Source organism: Salvelinus alpinus, chromosome 22 (genome assembly GCF_045679555.1).
Source record: "Salvelinus alpinus chromosome 22, SLU_Salpinus.1, whole genome shotgun sequence".
In the NCBI taxonomy this organism is placed as follows: Eukaryota; Metazoa; Chordata; class Actinopteri; order Salmoniformes; family Salmonidae; genus Salvelinus; species Salvelinus alpinus.
Window position 1 is genome coordinate 34,355,796 of NC_092107.1, and position 18,033 is coordinate 34,373,828.

At 40.1% G+C, this 18,033-nt stretch overlaps 1 protein-coding gene across 1 annotated transcript in view; it reads left to right on the plus strand.

Annotated features, from left to right (window-relative positions):
- Positions 1–2,258: 2,258 nt before the first annotated feature.
- LOC139549457 (roundabout homolog 1-like) overlaps positions 2,259–18,033 on the plus strand; it is a gene marked incomplete in the record, with an annotated part of 182,916 nt that continues 167,141 nt past the window's right edge. The window contains 1 exon segment of the mRNA XM_071359983.1: positions 2,259–3,224. Coding sequence (XP_071216084.1) covers positions 3,167–3,224 — 58 coding nt within the window.

The window sequence follows — 18,033 nt, forward strand, 5'->3', positions numbered from 1 at the left end:
AATCAGGGACTGGTTTAGACCTGGGACACCAAGTTCCCCTCTAATCAGGGACTGGTTTAGACCTGGGACACCAAGTTCCCCTCTAATCAGGGACTGGTTTAGACCTGGGACACCAAGTTCCCCTCTAATCAGGGACTGGTTTAGACCTGGGACACCAAGTTCCCTTCTAATCAGGGACTGGTTTAGACCTGGGACACCAAGTTCCCCTCTAATCAGGGACTGGTTTAGACCTGGGACACCAAGTTCCCCTCGAATCAGGGACTGGTTTAGACCTGGGACACCAAGTTCCCCTCTAATCAGGGACTGGTTTAGACCTGGGACACCAAACATCATAGTAGACACAACATTACATTGTTACTGTAGCTACCTGAGTTTTGTAGGATTTTCCTTCTTCACTTTCTAAAATAATCTACAACACATCTGCCTGCAGTCAGTGAATGTCTCTCCCAATGCCAGTCCTCTCAGTCAGACCCCATGTTGCTGGTCTCAGTGAAGCCAGGGTCCATAATCGCCTGTATGTTTCAGTCTTGTACTGTTATCTCCTGTTGGCGCCGGGAAAAGTTACAATTCCATTTGGAAGTATTCAGGTGAGCAGCCAGTGGCAGAACCAGGGCAATTAAAGGACTGGTGGCAGCCTTTCAGGAGCAACACACTGTAGAACACTGAGACTGGTTAAAGAAAAGAGCAGAATCACATTTGAGACCTAAATGGAGAGGAATGAATGACACTGAGAAATAGATTGAATGACTGACTCACTTTTAGCCATAATCTGAATGTCATTATGGACTCCTGTCCATTATATTCCTCATCCTACATACAATGAGGCATAACTAAATAAAATCAACACATTGTACACAAAGGGGTGGATAGGCTACAGTTGTTCTTATGGTATAACAATATATTTTCATTTTCGTAATAGATTTATTCTGTCTGTGTGTTGTCAATAACGGCTGCATCGCGGATAAAGATGGCGATATGCCCATGATGGTGGGGTTCCACTAACTCTCACTGGAGGGCGCTGCTGGGTAACTAATACGACCTCAAAGGAGAGGGCCTGAGCTGAAATTATAGGCTCTATGGGCTATGAAATTACGTTTTATTTAGATTCTTAATTAATGCAATCAATGTCATTTTTTTCATGAACCTTTTACATAAAACATTTACTCAAAAAATGAATCAAGTTCAAATATCTTTATTAATGAATATCTGTCATCTCTGGAGTATTGTCTAAAATCACAGACTAGACAATTTTTCACTATAATTCATTAAATGTTGAAAAAAAGCTGGTAAACTGCATTGAAAAGACAATGACAAAATGTTGTAATTCTATTTTGAGTATCTTTTATCTTATCATGTGGAAAAACAATAAGCCTACAATAAATAATATACCACTTGGACTATCTGAAGGTTTTAGCCTGTAAATACGGTCAACTCGATTTAGGTTATGATTTTCTCGTTTAGCTAATCTTACACATTTTAAAGTAGATGATATAATATTTGATCGTAGTTAAGGGAAACCTAGTTCCAGGATAATCGGCCCTAAAGTGAATTTTAATTGACTGATTAGATGTGTATCTCGCCCCAGCAGTAAGCCAAAGCATGGGATTGGGAGTGTACAACAGCTAGTCCTAATGCCAACAGCGCTCTTTTGTCTTACTGTACGAGAACTAGACTTTAGTCGCGGATTGCACACAAACATGTCATGATTTGATAGCCCAACGGCTTCTGTGCATTCATTTTGATATAACATTTTATTATATAGGTTATAGGCTAATACTTGTATTTTTGTTTGTTCTATTCTATATTGTAGTATATATTGTAAGCCAACCAAACCAGGTTGTATGTTCTATTCTATATTGTAGTATATTATGTCCTATTATATTCTACGATTATTATTATTATAATTATGATTATTGTTATTATTATTATGGTAATTATGATTGTTGTTGTTATTATTATTGTTAATATTATTATATACTATTGCTTACTATACCATCCAGATTTGTAGGAACAGGGAAAGATCTACCGTTCACACACACAGGCTACCTACAGGTTTACCACATGCATGGGAACTGTGAATAACAGCCATCATTGTAGTGTGGTAGACTACATACATAAATGTTAACAGTCACCTCAGTAACTGAAAATAGTTGACAGCTGATCTGCGCTGCGCTCTCCAATCCAGCCTGGAAGAGGTTAAATTTCTTCAATTGGAAAAACCAATTGTAAGCTTCTTGAAGGGGGGAGAATGGCACGTACTATTTGACGAGGCATTCAGCTCCAGTGAATGAGGCGCTGTGCATGTGAATGAGAACCCCCTGCCCGAGGTGAAGGGGTCCGCGGCGCTCACAGGGGATTCGAAAACTCAAATACGATTTTGTGGAGCAAAACTTGAGTAACCCAAGGGCCACTGAAGTTATGGAAAAGTAGGAGTGATCCGCGACCAATGGATCGAAGCTACAGTCTCCAGACTTTGTCCTAGCTAAACCCGGAGAAAAGAAACTTCGGAAGTTCCCGTTGTCAAGTGACAGATTCAAAAACGGACCGTACTGATGTGACTACAAGCATCCATTATCTCTGAGGGGTTTACAACGGACGTCCACTGATTTTCTTTTGGCACAAATTACCTTGTGGTGATTTCTCTCCGGATTGTTGTCTGTAATTTCCTTACTTTATTATCCATATGAATGGCAAAATGATTATTTGAATTGGATTATACAGATGCCCGTTAAACGAGAACGCAAGACGGGACGACAAACTCCAAGAAGCGATAGAACTGTTCTAAACATCTACCTAACTAAATAACATGTAAAACAATAATCGAAACTTGCTTCCATCGCTTTTGGATATCACGTCATTTATAACTATTAATACAGCGCAGAGCACGCGCGTCCTATTCCCATTTTGCGGGTAGTTTGTTCTCGGTAGATTTTTTATTCTTCACAATTCATGGAATACTACGTTTGAGACGTCACCTATATTGGAATAACATTTTATTATTAAGCTAATATCAACAAATCATTAACTATTTGATTAAGTCATTTTCGCGGAATTCTGAAAACAGTTTTGTAATTGACATCAAGATTATGAAGGAGTGGATTGTTGAAGTATTTCACGAATAATTTGGATAAATCAAGCAATATTCTCAGACGAGAGACGTTGAATAATGTCGCCAACTTCTATTTGGATTGCGGTGTTACTTGGAATTCTCCATGTGTGCTCAGGTAGGCAATTGATCATTCCCAGGCTGCTTTGTATTTGGACAGGTCACTTGGGTCGGACATTTGGTATGAATATAAAATGAATATTATGTAATTGAATGGCACAACTAATTTTACTGCATAATATATCCATTATAGGCCATACTGTATGATAATACATTGTACCAACCCTCGTTGGTAAGAAACATATCCTAGGTCTATACTTTTTCTATAGCAAGTAAATGATGAAAGTGTGAAACAGAACTGTGAACCTAAACATTTAAAATCAGTGTTGGGGCAAAATGTTTTTTTGTTTGTTCTTTACTGGCAAGGGGTGTAGACGGCACATGTTTTCGTTTGCTAGGCTATATAGTGTGAAATAAGCCTACACATTTTAAAATCAGAAGAAAAAAATTCAGGAATGAATAGGCTATGAATTAATGTACAGAAGTGACAATTAAATACACTTCAAACAACAAGAGCTTCAGATGGTGGTTTCAAGTACTGTAGTCCCTGTTCTTATTTCTCTTTAAGACCAACTGAATCATACAATAACATGCAACGTGCTGATAGGCCTATATGCCTACTTCTCTTGGCATGAACAGCATGATCAATCAAATACAATAAACATGTTTTGGTCACATACACATATTTAGCAGATGTTATTGCGAGTGTAGCTAAATGCTTGTGTTCCTAGCTCCAACAGTGCAGTAGTATCTAACAATTCAAAATCAAAGCCTACTGAAGTGTACATCAGGTGACACAGTGCTGGTGACACTGGAAACGTTCTGTTGCTCTTGACTGCAAAAAGTCTACTTTCAGGGCTGGATGAGAGGGTGGAATAGCTTTCTAACCCTGAACTGATTTAACCGTGTGCAGTACGCAGACCTGTCACAGTGATTCCTGTGGGAGGCCCTCATCACTCAGACAGTGGTGGACCTTGTGGAGATTGAGGTGCAGTGTTTGTCCTGGCGATAGCGTGTGTTTTTCACTAGTTACCACAGCCACAAAGTCAAAATTGGCTGTATCTTAAAAAATCCTTGAAAACAAAAATAGCTTTTTGGTCTTAATTGAAGATTAAGGTTAGGCATAAGGTTAGCACTGTGACAAAGTCCTGTACTGAAGGTTAAGGTTAGGGTTAGGTTTAAAATCCCATTTTAAGAAGAGAAAATGTAGGAATTGATGGGTTTATGACGTTGTGGCTGTGGTAACTAGTGTCGTACCTACACCAGCTCATCTGTGTTCTGTTTGGACATGATAGAGATGGGTGGCCAGTTTTACATTCTGTCTTATAACTACTCTTATTCTGTTGCAACTACTGTGTAGCTTTGTGTGGTGCTGTAGGAACTTGTTCTACTTGTCTAAATGAAAATGCATATATACAATGTGGCATTCATTTCATTCATACACCATTTTTCTGGTGGCATTTTGGCATCAAAAACATTGTTCAGCAATCCATAACTCAGACATAATCATTTTTTTCTTCTATTGGCTGCTGTTTGGTTTGTGTCTCGCCAGACTTTCTCGTTGTGTTGCTTTAGCAAAGGAGTGATCTCAGGAGCAGCTGTGACATAACAGCCACACAACACTGCTGGCTGGACCTTCCAGGTCAGTTGCTCATACACATCCCAGAGTGAGGTACACTACATGACCAAAAGTATGTGGAGACCTGCTCGTCGAAACATCTCATTCCAAAATCATGGGCATTAATATGGAGTTGTTCTCCCCTTTGCTGCTATAACAGCCTCCACTCTTCTGGCAAGGCTTTCCATTAGATATTGGAACATTGCTGCTGGGACTTGCTTCCATTCAGCCACTAGAACACTGGACACTGATGTTGGGCGATTAGGCCTGGCTCGCAGTCAGCATTCCCATTCATCCCAAAGGTGTTCGATGGGGTTGAGGTCAGGGCTCTGTGCAGGCCAGTCAAGTTCTTTCACACCGATCTCGAGAAACCATTTCTGTATGGACCTCTCTTTGTGCACGGGGACATTGTCATGCGGAAACAGGAAAGGGCCTTCCCCAAACAGTTGCCAAAAGTTGGAAGCACAGAATTGTCTAGAATGTTATTGTATGCTGTAGCGTTAATATTTTCCTTCACTGGAACTAAGGGGCCTAGCCCGAACCATGAAAAACAGCCCCAGACCATTGTTCCTCATCCACCAAACTTTACAGTTGGCACTATGCACTAGGCACTCGGGCAGGTAGCGTTCTCCTGGCATCCGCCAAACCCAGATTCGTTCGTTGTACTGGCAGATGGTGAAGCGTGAATCATCACACCAGAGAACACATTTCCACTGCTCCAGAGTTCAATGGCGGCGAGCTTTACACCACTCCAGCCAACGCTTGTCATTGCGCATGGTGAGCTTATGCTTGTGTGTGGCTGCTCAGCCATGGAAACCCATTTCATGAAGCTCCAGACTAACAGTTTTTGTGCTGATGTTGCTTCCAAAGGCAGTTTGGAACTTAGTAGTGAGTGTTGCAACCGAGGACAGATGGCAGTCCCGTTCTGTGAGATTGTGTGGCCTACCACTTTGCAGCTGAGCCGTTGTTGCTCCTAGATGTTTCCACTTCACAATAACAGCACTTACAGTTGACCGGGGCAGCTCTAGCAGGGCAGATGAACTGACTTGTTGGAAAGGTGGCATCCTATGACGGTGCCACGTTGAATGTCACTGAGCTCTTCAGTATGGCCCATTCTACTGCCAATGTTTGTCTATGGAGATTGCATGGCTGTGTGCTCGATTGTATACACCTGTCAGCAACGGGTGTAGCTGAAAAATCCGAATCCACTAATGTTGATGGTGTGTCCACATACTATTGGTAGTGTATTTTGCCATCTCATTCCAACTGCAACATAAAGCAGCGTTTCACAGAATGCAACTTTGATGTCTTTCCAGTTGATTCTAAACTCATGAAAGGTAGGCTACTATTCAAAGAAACAGCTATGACTTCCACTCTCCTTTTGACATCAGTATATTATAGCTTCAGTTGGCCTATGTAATTACATCTAAATCTCAGCTAATTGTTTTCCAGTTTAAACCTGGCAGAATATTATAGGCTACATGTACTTAATGGTTAGTATTCTGCCTAATATGCGTTAAAACACTTACTCTTTCAGTAGATCATGAATTTAAAAGTAAATGAAGAAATGATATGGCTGGGTATGATAGTGATAATAATTAAGCAGATTGACTCCATAAAAACCTGGTAACTGAAACTGAAATGGAAGTTGTAAAGATGTTTACGGTGCTAGGGGAGAGGTTTGATTTATATTTGCCTTGCAAACACAGAGGTCAATAAAACCAAGCATTACATAATTCTCTGTGATTGAAATTCAGGGTGGTTTATGTGCGCCTCTGTCAGACTCAGTATCTGAAGAGGACATTGTCATTTCTGAGCCCACAAGCTCATTCCTCTTGCTGATTGGTTTCCTGAATTGCATCCTTGTTTTCTGTGGTGCTAAGTGAGCTGTTACAGAGAGAGAGAGTGAGAGAGAGCGAGAGAGAGAGAGAGAGAGAGAGAGTCCTCCTAGAGTCAATTCCATTTGCTTTGGCATTATAATCATATGTTTCCCATGCCAATAAAGCCCTTTGAATTGAATTGACTTGAGAGAGGCAGAGAGAGATTGGTGGTAGAGGTGGTGGTGGGAACTCTTGCAGGCGTCAGTCATTGGTGTGAGGAAACAGTGCACCGCTTTGACAAGCGCCTGCAGAGATAGAGGTCAGGGTTCACATTTCAGCCTCCGTGGCAAAGCAGAGCAGGACTGATTCTCCCTGGGCTGCTGGGGCAGTGTCAGGAATGCTCCTGTCTGAACTAGGATCTCCCCCTCCAGACACCATGGTTTCTAATTACAGGTCGCACTTGGACTGGGTCTGGGGATGTCTGTGTTATCCTGGGATGGAGAGACAGACAGGCAGACAGGCAGACAGACAGACAGACAGACAGACAGACAGACAGACAGACAGACAGACAGACAGACAGACAGACAGACAGACAGACAGACAGACAGACAGACAGACAGACAGACAGACAGACAGAGAGACAGACAGACATGTGACCATGAGATGGAAGGGGTGCAAATAGAGCTGGACTGGTCAACAGATGCTTACTGGCTTGGTCCTGGATTAGGCCTAGATGTTGATATGAACCATTAACCCATTACATGTGTTCTTGTTGCTACCAAATGAAATGAACTATGTGTGCTGGGGAAATCTGACAGTCTTGTGGACATGTGTTACTCGAAAAGCCACGATTGCTGACAGTCATTATAGATTATTTGAATATCGCTGAGATATTCAACAATTTGGTCAGTTCCATGTAATTACATCTGTATTGTTTCTACATTATCAGTGAACCATCTTCATTACTTGCACTTTATGGTCATCATAAGGTAAGGCTTATCAGTGAGGTAGGGAGAGGGGGAGGGAGTGAGGGAGAGGGGGAGGTAGGGAGGGATGGAGAGGGGGGAAGGGAGGGGAGGGAGGGAATCTTTACCCCTCCCAGAACCTGTGATGACTTGCTGGTTGCCGTCTGGCTCTGTCAGAGGTAGTACGTTGATAATCACGTCCATCACGTGGTCCCCTGTTATCAGATGATTCATCCTGTTGCTAAACGCTAAATGGCTCCTATCTCAGTCTGCTCTCTGTCCTCCTATCTCAGCCTGCTGTCTGTCCTCCTATCTCAGTCTGCTATCTGTCCTCCTATCTCAGCCTGCTATCTCTCCTCCTATCTCTGCCTGCTATCTGTCCTCCTATCTCAGCCTGCTATCTGTCCTCCTATCTCAGCCTGCCATCTGTCCTGCTATCTCTGCCTGATATCTGTCCTCTTATCTCAGCCTGCTATCTGTCCTCCTATCTCTGCCTGATATCTGTCCTCCTATCTCAGTCTGCTCTCTGTCCTCCTATCTCAGCCTGCTTTCTGTCCTATCTCAGTCTGCTATCTGTCCTCCTATCTCAGCCTGCTATCTGTCCTCCTATCTCAGCCTGCTATCTGTCCTTCTATCTCTGCCTGCTATCTGTCCTCTTATCTCAGCCTGCTATCTGTCCTCCTATCTCTGCCTGATATCTGTCCTCCTATCTCAGCCTGCTGTCTGTCCTCCTATCTCAGCCTGCTATCTGTCCTCCTATCTCAGCCTGCTATCTGTCCTCCTATCTCAGCCTGCTATCTGTCCTGCTATATCTGCCTGCTATCTGTCCTCTTATCTCAGCCTGCTATCTGTCCTCCTATCTCTGCCTGATATCTGTCCTCCTATCTCAGCCTGCTGTCTATCCTCCTATCTCAGGCTGCTATCTGTCCTCCTATCTCAGCCTGCTGTCTGTCCTCCTATCTCTGCCTGCTATCTGTCCTCCCATCTCTGCCTGCTATCTGTCCTCCTATCTCAGCCTGCTATCTGTCCTCCTATCTCTGCCTGCTATCTGTCCTCCTATCTCAGCCTGCTATCTGTCCTCCTATCTCTGCCTGCTATCTGTCCTCCTATATCAGCCTGCTATCTGTCCTGCTATCTCTGCCTGCTATCTGTCCTCTTATCTCAGCCTGCTATCTGTCCTCTTATCTCAGCCTGCTATCTGTCCTCCTATCTCTGCCTGCTATCTGTCCTCCTATCTCTGCCTGCTGTCTGTCCTCCTATCTCTGCCTGCTATCTGTCCTCTTATCTCAGCCTGCTATCTGTCCTCTTATCTCAGCCTGCTATCTGTCCTCCTATCTCAGCCTGCTATCTGTCCTCCTATCTCTGCCTGCTATCTGTCCTCCTATCTCAGCCTGCTATCTGTCCTCCTATCTCAGCCTGCTATCTGTCCTCCTATCTCTGCCTGCTATCTGTCCTCCTATCTCAGCCTGCTATCTGTCCTCCTATCTCAGCCTGCTATCTGTCATCCTATCTCAGCCTGCTATCTGTCCTCAGAGTTCTCCCCACCAGACCTTACTCACCTTGATGATACTGTAAACATCCTGCTGGACTGAAGGTCAAGAGCTGCACTTCGCCATTCAAAACAATAAATTGGAGTCATTTTGTACTACGCCTATATTGAATAAATGTGAAGTAACTTAGTTATTTTTCAATCAGTCATTATCAGTCAAGTTCACCGTTTCACCAGTTGACATAAGGACAGGTTTAGACCAATGCAGACATTTGTCCTCAGGTATCTATCTACATAAACTGAAGGTGCCAACTGCAACGTCAAAATTGGTATTAACAGACATGATGGACGGACTGATAGTAGATTGATCACTCCTGCTTGCTCTCCCTCTCTCCAGTTGCCTCTCCTGTGGGTTTATGTCCAGGAGTAGCCTCCCTGGTGTGTGTTTGTGTGTGTCAGGATGTTGGTAAAGGGCTGGGTAGTGAGAGTGGACCTCTATTCATCAGCACCAGCAGCCCAGAGCAGTTGAGGTCTTGACAAATTGACTCTTTAGTGCAGATAATAAATTGTATCCCCCCCCCACAACCCCCCAACTAGTGGTATGACAGGACACAGCAGGCACCACAGCCAATTAATGAGCACCAGAGCTCAGCTCACAGGTGAACCCTGTCTCAACCTCCACTCCTCTCACGTTCACATTCCTCTCTGTCTAATACCTGCAGTCATTATAGCCTCCCCCACTCTGTAACCAACACACACTTTCATGGACTGTCTTTGATAAAAACCTACTGCACTCTTTGGTGTATAAACCCACTACCCAAAGAAGTGTCCTTTTTTAATATGGTGAAAACTGAACATTTTGATCCAATGTCATATGAGGATACCTTTACATTTATGGCTGAGCAGAAGTAAGAATAAAGTGTGATTTATTTTATTCTAATCTGTTACAAATCAGTGTGAGATGACAACATCCCCAGGGCTCCATGAACCGCTTTCAGACACCTAATCCCCATTAACCTAATCCTAATCCTGCACAGTTTACACCCTGAGATCCAGGATTAGTCCAACTCTGGTTTTGGCTCTATCAAACCATACTGTGTAGCTAGCAGAGGAATCTATCAAACCATACTGAGTAGTTAGCAGAGGAATCTATCAAACCATACTGAGTAGTTAGCAGAGGGATCTATCAAACCATACTGAGTAGTTAGCAGAGGAATCTATCAAACCATACTGAGTAGTTAACAGAGGAATCTATCAAACCATATTGAGTAGCTAGCAGAGGAATCTATCAAACCATACTGAGTAGTTAGCAGAGGGATCTATCAAACCATACTGAGTAGTTAGCAGAGGAATCTATCAAACCATACTGAGTAGTTAGCAGAGGGATCTATCAAACCATACTGAGTAGTTAGCAGAGGAATCTATCAAACCATATTGAGTAGCTAGCAGAGGAATCTATCAAACCATACTGAGTAGTTAGCAGAGGGATCTATCAAACCATACTGAGTAGTTAGCAGAGGAATCTATCAAACCATACTGAGTAGTTAGCAGAGGAATCTATCAAACCATATTGAGTAGCTAGCAGAGGAATCTATCAAACCATACTGAGTAGTTAGCAGAGGAATCTATCAAACCATACTGAGTAGTTAGCAGAGGAATCTATCAAACCATACTGAGTAGTTAGCAGAGGAATCTATCAAACCATACTGAGAAGTTAACAGAGGAATCTATCAAACCATACTGAGTAGTTAGCAGAGGAATCTATCAAACCATACTGAGTAGTTAGCAGAGGAATCTATCAAACCATACTGAGTAGTTAGCAGAGGAATCTATCAAACCATACTGAGTAGCTAGCAGAATAATCTATCAAACCATACTGAGTAGTTAGCAGAGGAATCTATCAAACCATATTGAGTAGCTAGCAGAGGAATCTATCAAACCATACTGAGTAGTTAGCAGAGGAATCTATCAAACCATACTGAGTAGTTAGCAGAGGAATCTATCAAACCATACTGAGTAGTTAGCAGAGGAATCTATCAAACCATACTGAGAAGTTAACAGAGGAATCTATCAAACCATACTGAGTAGTTAGCAGAGGAATCTATCAAACCATACTGAGTAGTTAGCAGAGGAATCTATCAAACCATACTGAGTAGTTAGCAGAGGAATCTATCAAACCATACTGAGTAGCTAGCAGAATAATCTATCAAACCATACTGAGTAGTTAGCAGAGGAATCTATCAAACCATACTGAGTAGTTAACAGAGGAATCTATCAAACCATACTGAGTAGCTAGCAGAGGAATCTATCAAACCATACTGAGTAGCTAGCAGAGGAATCTATCAAACCATACTGAGTAGTTAACAGAGGAATCTATCAAACCATACTGAGTAGTTAACAGAGGGATATATCAAACCATACTGAGTAGTTAACAGAGGGATATATCAAACCATACTGAGTAGTTAGCAGAGGAATGCAGGAGGACGGCCCACATGACTTGTGTACAACTCAGAAGGAGGGAGGGTATGTCTAAATCACCAACTCACCCAGGTCATTAGTGAATGACTAGATAAACATTTCAAAGAGGTTTGAGGGAGATAAATCTGCAGTCAGTGACTCTAAATGATCTGCTTTCCCACAAATCGTCCTCCTTCAATGGGCCTAAAAGAGCTCTTTAAATGGAATAATTAGCACATCCATTTGACGTCAATAGTTTTGTAATTTGCAGATTGAGGCTGCAGCCGTACTGATAAGCACATCTAATAGAGGACATTGAGATAGTTCAGATGATTGGAGGAAGCAGACTAACCCTCCCTGTGCCCTGGGCACCAACACACTATCTTCATATTTGAAACCCCTGAAGAATACAACACAACCCGTTCCCAGGCCTGGCCCGGGTGAGGGTGGGGTGAGGGTGGGGTGTGTGGAGACACTGGGTATGTACAGTATGGTCATTGGTTAAAGACTTAGTTAAAGCATCAGGGTGCGTCAGGCTGTCTGTGGGGCTGAACTCAGACTTGGTCAGAGAAGACATAGTTAAGCCCTGAGGAAAATAACAAGTCTACAGCCCAACATGGCACTGGACTCTATAACCCCAACCCTAACCCGGTGGAGACACACTAGGATGACATTAACATGTTTACATCCCAAAAACACTATGATGACATTAACATGTTTACATCCCAACAACACTATGAGAACATTAACATGTTTACATCCCCAACAACACTATGAGAACATTAACATGTTTACATCCCCAACAACACTATGATGACATTAACATGTTTACATCTCCAACACCACTATGAGAACATTAACATGTTTACATCTCAACAACACTATGAGAACATTAACATGTTTACATCTCCAACAACACTATGAGAACAGTAACATGTTTACATCCCAACAACACTATGAGAACATTAACATGTTTACATCCCAACAGCACTATGAGAACATTAACATGTTTACATCCCAACAGCACTATGAGAACATTAACATGTTTACATCCCAACAACACTATGAGAACAGTAACATGTTTACATCCCAACAACACTATGAGAACATTAACATGTTTACATCCCAACAACACTATGAGGACATTAACATGTTTACATCCCAACAACACTATGAGAACATTAACATGTTTACATCCCCAACAACACTATGAGGACATTAACATGTTTACATCTCCAACAACACTATGAAGACATTAACATGTTTACATCCCAACAATACTATGAAGACATTAACATGTTTACATCCCCAACAACACTATGAGAACATTAACATGTTTACATCTCCAACAACACTATGAAGACATTAACATGTTTACATCCCAACAATACTATGAGAACATTAACATGTTTACATCCCCAACAACACTATGAGAACATTAACATGTTTACATCTCCAACAACACTATGAAGACATTAACATGTTTACATCCCAACAATACTATGAGAACATTAACATGTTTACATCCCCAACAACACTATGAGAACATTAACATGTTTACATCTCCAACAATACTATGAAGACATTAACATGTTTACATCCCAACAACACTATGAGGACATTAACATGTTTACATCCCAACAACACTATGAGAACATTAACATGTTTACATCCCAACAACACTATGAGAACATTAACATGTTTACATCCCAACAACACTATGAGAACATGAACATGTTTACATCCCAACAACACTATGAGAACATTAACATGTTTACATCCCAACAACACTATGAGAACATTAACATGTTTACATCCCAACAACACTATGAGAACATTAACATGTTTACATCCCCAACAACACTATGAGAACATTGATATGTTTACATCCCAACAGCACTATGAGAACATTAACATGTTTACATCCCAACAACACTATGAGAACATTAACATGTTTACATCCCCAACAACACTATGAGAACATTGATATGTTTACATCCCAACAGCACTATGAGGACATTAACATGTTTACATCCCAACAGCACTATGAGGACATTAACATGTTTACATCCCAACAACACTATGAGAACATTAACATGTTTACATCCCCAACAGCACTATGAGGACATTAACATGTTTACATCTCCAACAACACTATGAGAACATTAACATGTTTACATCTCAACAACACTATGAGAACATTAACATGTTTACATCTCAACAACACTATGAGAACATTAACATGTTTACATCTCCAACAACACTATGAGAACATTAACATGTTTACATCTCCAACAACACTATGAGGACATTAACATGTTTACATCCCAACAACACTATGAGAACATTAACATGTTTAGATCCCAACAACACTATGAGAACATTAACATGTTTACATCTCAACAACACTATGAGGACATTAACATGTTTACATCCCAACAACACTATGAGAATATTAACATGTTTACATCCCAACAACACTATGAGAACATTAACATGTTTAGATCCCAACACCACTATGAGAACATTAACATGTTTACATCTCCAACAACACTATGAGAACATTAACATGTTTACATCCCCAACAACACTATGAGAACATTAACATGTTTACATCCCAACAACACTATGAGAACATTAACATGTTTAGATCCCAACACCACTATGAGAACATTAACATGTTTACATCTCCAACAACACTATGAAGACATTAACATGTTTACATCTCCAACAACACTATGAAGACATTAACATGTTTACATCCCAACAATACTATGAGAATATTAACATGTTTACATCCCAACAACACTATGAGGACATTAACATGTTTACATCCCAACAACACTATGAGAATATTAACATGTTTACATCCCAACAACACTATGAGAACATTAACATGTTTACATCCCAACAACACTATGAGAACATTAACATGTTTAGATCCCAACACCACTATGAGAACATTAACATGTTTACATCTCCAACAACACTATGAAGACATTAACATGTTTACATCTCCAACAACACTATGAAGACATTAACATGTTTACATCCCAACAATACTATGAAGACATTAACATGTTTACATCCCCAACAACACTATGAGAACATTAACATGTTTACATCTCAACAACACTATGAGGACATTAACATGTTTACATCCCCAACAATACTATGAGAACATTGATATGTTTACATCCCAACAACACTATGAGAACATTAACATGTTTACATCCCAACAACACTGAGGACATTAAAATGTTTACATCTCAACAACACTATGAGAACATTAACATGTTTACATCCCAACAACACTATGAGAATATTAACATGTTTACATCCCAACAACACTATGAGGACATTAAAATGTTTACATCCCAACAACACTATGAGAATATTAACATGTTTACATCCCAACAACACTATGAGAATATTAACATGTTTACATCCCAACAACACTATGAGAATATTAACATGTTTACATCCCAACAACACTATGAGAATATTAACATGTTTACATCCCAACAACACTATGAGAATATTAACATGTTTACATCCCAACAACACTATGAGAATATTAACATGTTTACATCCCAACAACACTATGAGAATATTAACATGTTTACATCCCAACAACACTATGAGAATATTAACATGTTTACATCCCAACAACACTATGAGAATATTAACATGTTTACATCCCAACAACACTATGAGAATATTAACATGTTTACATCCCAACAACACTATGAGAATATTAACATGTTTACATCCCAACAACACTATGAGAATATTAACATGTTTACATCCCAACAACACTATGAGAACATTAACATGTTTACATCCCAACAACACTATGAGAATATTAACATGTTTACATCCCAACAGCACTATGAGAACATTAACATGTTTACATCCCAACAACACTGAGGACATTAAAATGTTTACATCTCAACAACACTATGAGAACATTAACATGTTTACATCCCCAACAGCACTATGAGAACATTAACATGTTTACATCCCAACAGCACTATGAGGACATTAACATGTTTACATCCCAACAGCACTATGAGGACATTAACATGTTTACATCCCAACAACACTATGACAACATTAACATGTTTACATCCCAACAACACTATGAGAATATTAACATGTTTACATCCCAACAGCACTAGGATGACATTAACATGTTTACATCCCAACAACACTATGAGAACATTAACATGTTTACATCCCAACAACACTATGAGAACATTAACATGTTTACATCCCAACAGCACTATGAGAACATTAACATGTTTACATCCCAACAGCACTAGGATGACATTAACATGTTTACATCCCAACAACACTATGAGAACATTAACATGTTTACATCCCAACAACACTATGAGAACATTAACATGTTTACATCCCAACAGCACTATGAGAACATTAACATGTTTACATCCCAACAACACTATGAGAACATTAACATGTTTACATCCCAACAGCACTATGAGAACATTAACATGTTTACATCCCAACAACACTATGAGAACATTAACATGTTTACATCCCAACAGCACTATGAGAACATTAACATGTTTACATCCCAACAACACTATGAGAACATTAACATGTTTACATCCCAACAACACTATGAGGACATTAACATGTTTACATCCAAACAACACTATGAGAACATTAACATGTTTACATCCAAACAACACTATGAGAACATTAACAGGTCTACATCCAAACATGGCTCTGGATGCTAAATGACTCTATAAACAGACCCATAATACATTTACATTTGAGTCATTCAGCAGACACTCTTATCCAGAGAGACATACAGTTAGTACAGTCATCTTATGATAGCTAGGTGAGACAACCACATCACAGTCATAGCAAGTACATTTTTCCTCAATAAAGAAGATATCAGCAGTCAGAGCTAGTAAGGGGGTCAAGTGTGAGTGTTAGTTCATGAAAGAGGGTGTGAGGGGGGTGCTGTGGGATTATTTAAGATACTATTTGATGAGGTAGAGTTTCAGATGTTTTGGAAGATGGGCAGAGACTGCTGTGATGAGAGGGTCATTCCTCTATAAAATACACCTATAAAAGGCTGTGATGAGAGGGTCATTCCTCTATAAAATACACCTATAAAAGGCTGTGATGAGAAGGTCATTCCTCTATAAAATACACCTATAAAAGGCTGTGATGAGAAGGTCATTCCTCTATAAAATACACCTATAAAAGGCTGTGATGAGAAGGTCATTCCTCTATAAAATACACCTATAAAAGGCTGTGATGAGAAGGTCATTCCCCTATAAAATACACCTATAAAAGGCTGTGATGAGAAGGTCATTCCTCTATAAAATACACCTATAAAGGGCTGTGATGAGAAGGTCATTCCTCTATAAAATACACCTATAAAAGGCTGTGATGAGAAGGTCATTCCCCTATAAAATACACCTATAAAAGGCTGTGATGAGAAGGACATTCCTCTATAAAATACACCTGTAAAATGCTGTGATGAGAAGGTCATTCCTCTATAAAATACACCTATAAAAGGCTGTGATGAGAAGGTCATTCCTCTATAAAATACACCTATAAAAGGCTGTGATGAGAAGGTCATTCCTCTATAAAATACACCTATAAAGGCTGTGATGAGAAGGTCATTCCCCTATAAAATACACCTATAAAAGGCTGTGATGAGAAGGTCATTCCTCTATAAAATACACCTATAAAAGGCTGTGATGAGAAGGTCATTCCTCTATAAAATACACCTATAAAAGGCTGTGATGAGAAGGTCATTCCCCTATAAAATACACCTATAAAAGGCTGTGATGAGAAGGACATTCCTCTATAAAATACACCTGTAAAATGCTGTGATGAGAAGGTCATTCCTCTATAAAATACACCTATAAAAGGCTGTGATGAGAAGGTCATTCCTCTATAAAATACACCTATAAAAGGCTGTGATGAGAAGGTCATTCCTCTATAAAATACACCTATAAAAGGCTGTGATGAGGTCATTCCTCTATAAAATACACCTATAAAAGGCTGTGATGGGAAGGACATTCCTCTATAAAATACACCTATAAAAGGCTGTGATGAGAAGGTCTTTCCCCTATAAAATACACCTATAACGGCTGTGATGAGAAGGTCATTCCTCTATAAAATACACCTATAAAGGCTGTGATGAGAAGGTCATTCCTCTATAAAATACACCTATAACAGGCTGTGATGAGAAGGTCTTTCCCCTATAAAATACACCTATAAAAGGCTGTGATGAGAAGGACATTCCTCTATAAAATACACCTGTAAAATGCTGTGATGAGAAGGTCATTCCCCTATAAAATACACCTATAAAAGGCTGTGATGAGAAGGTCATTCCCCTATAAAATACACCTATAAAAGGCTGTGATGAGAAGGACATTCCTCTATAAAATACACCTATAAAAGGCTGTGATGAGAAGGTCATTCCTCTATAAAATACACCTATAAAAGGCTGTGATGAGGTCATTCCT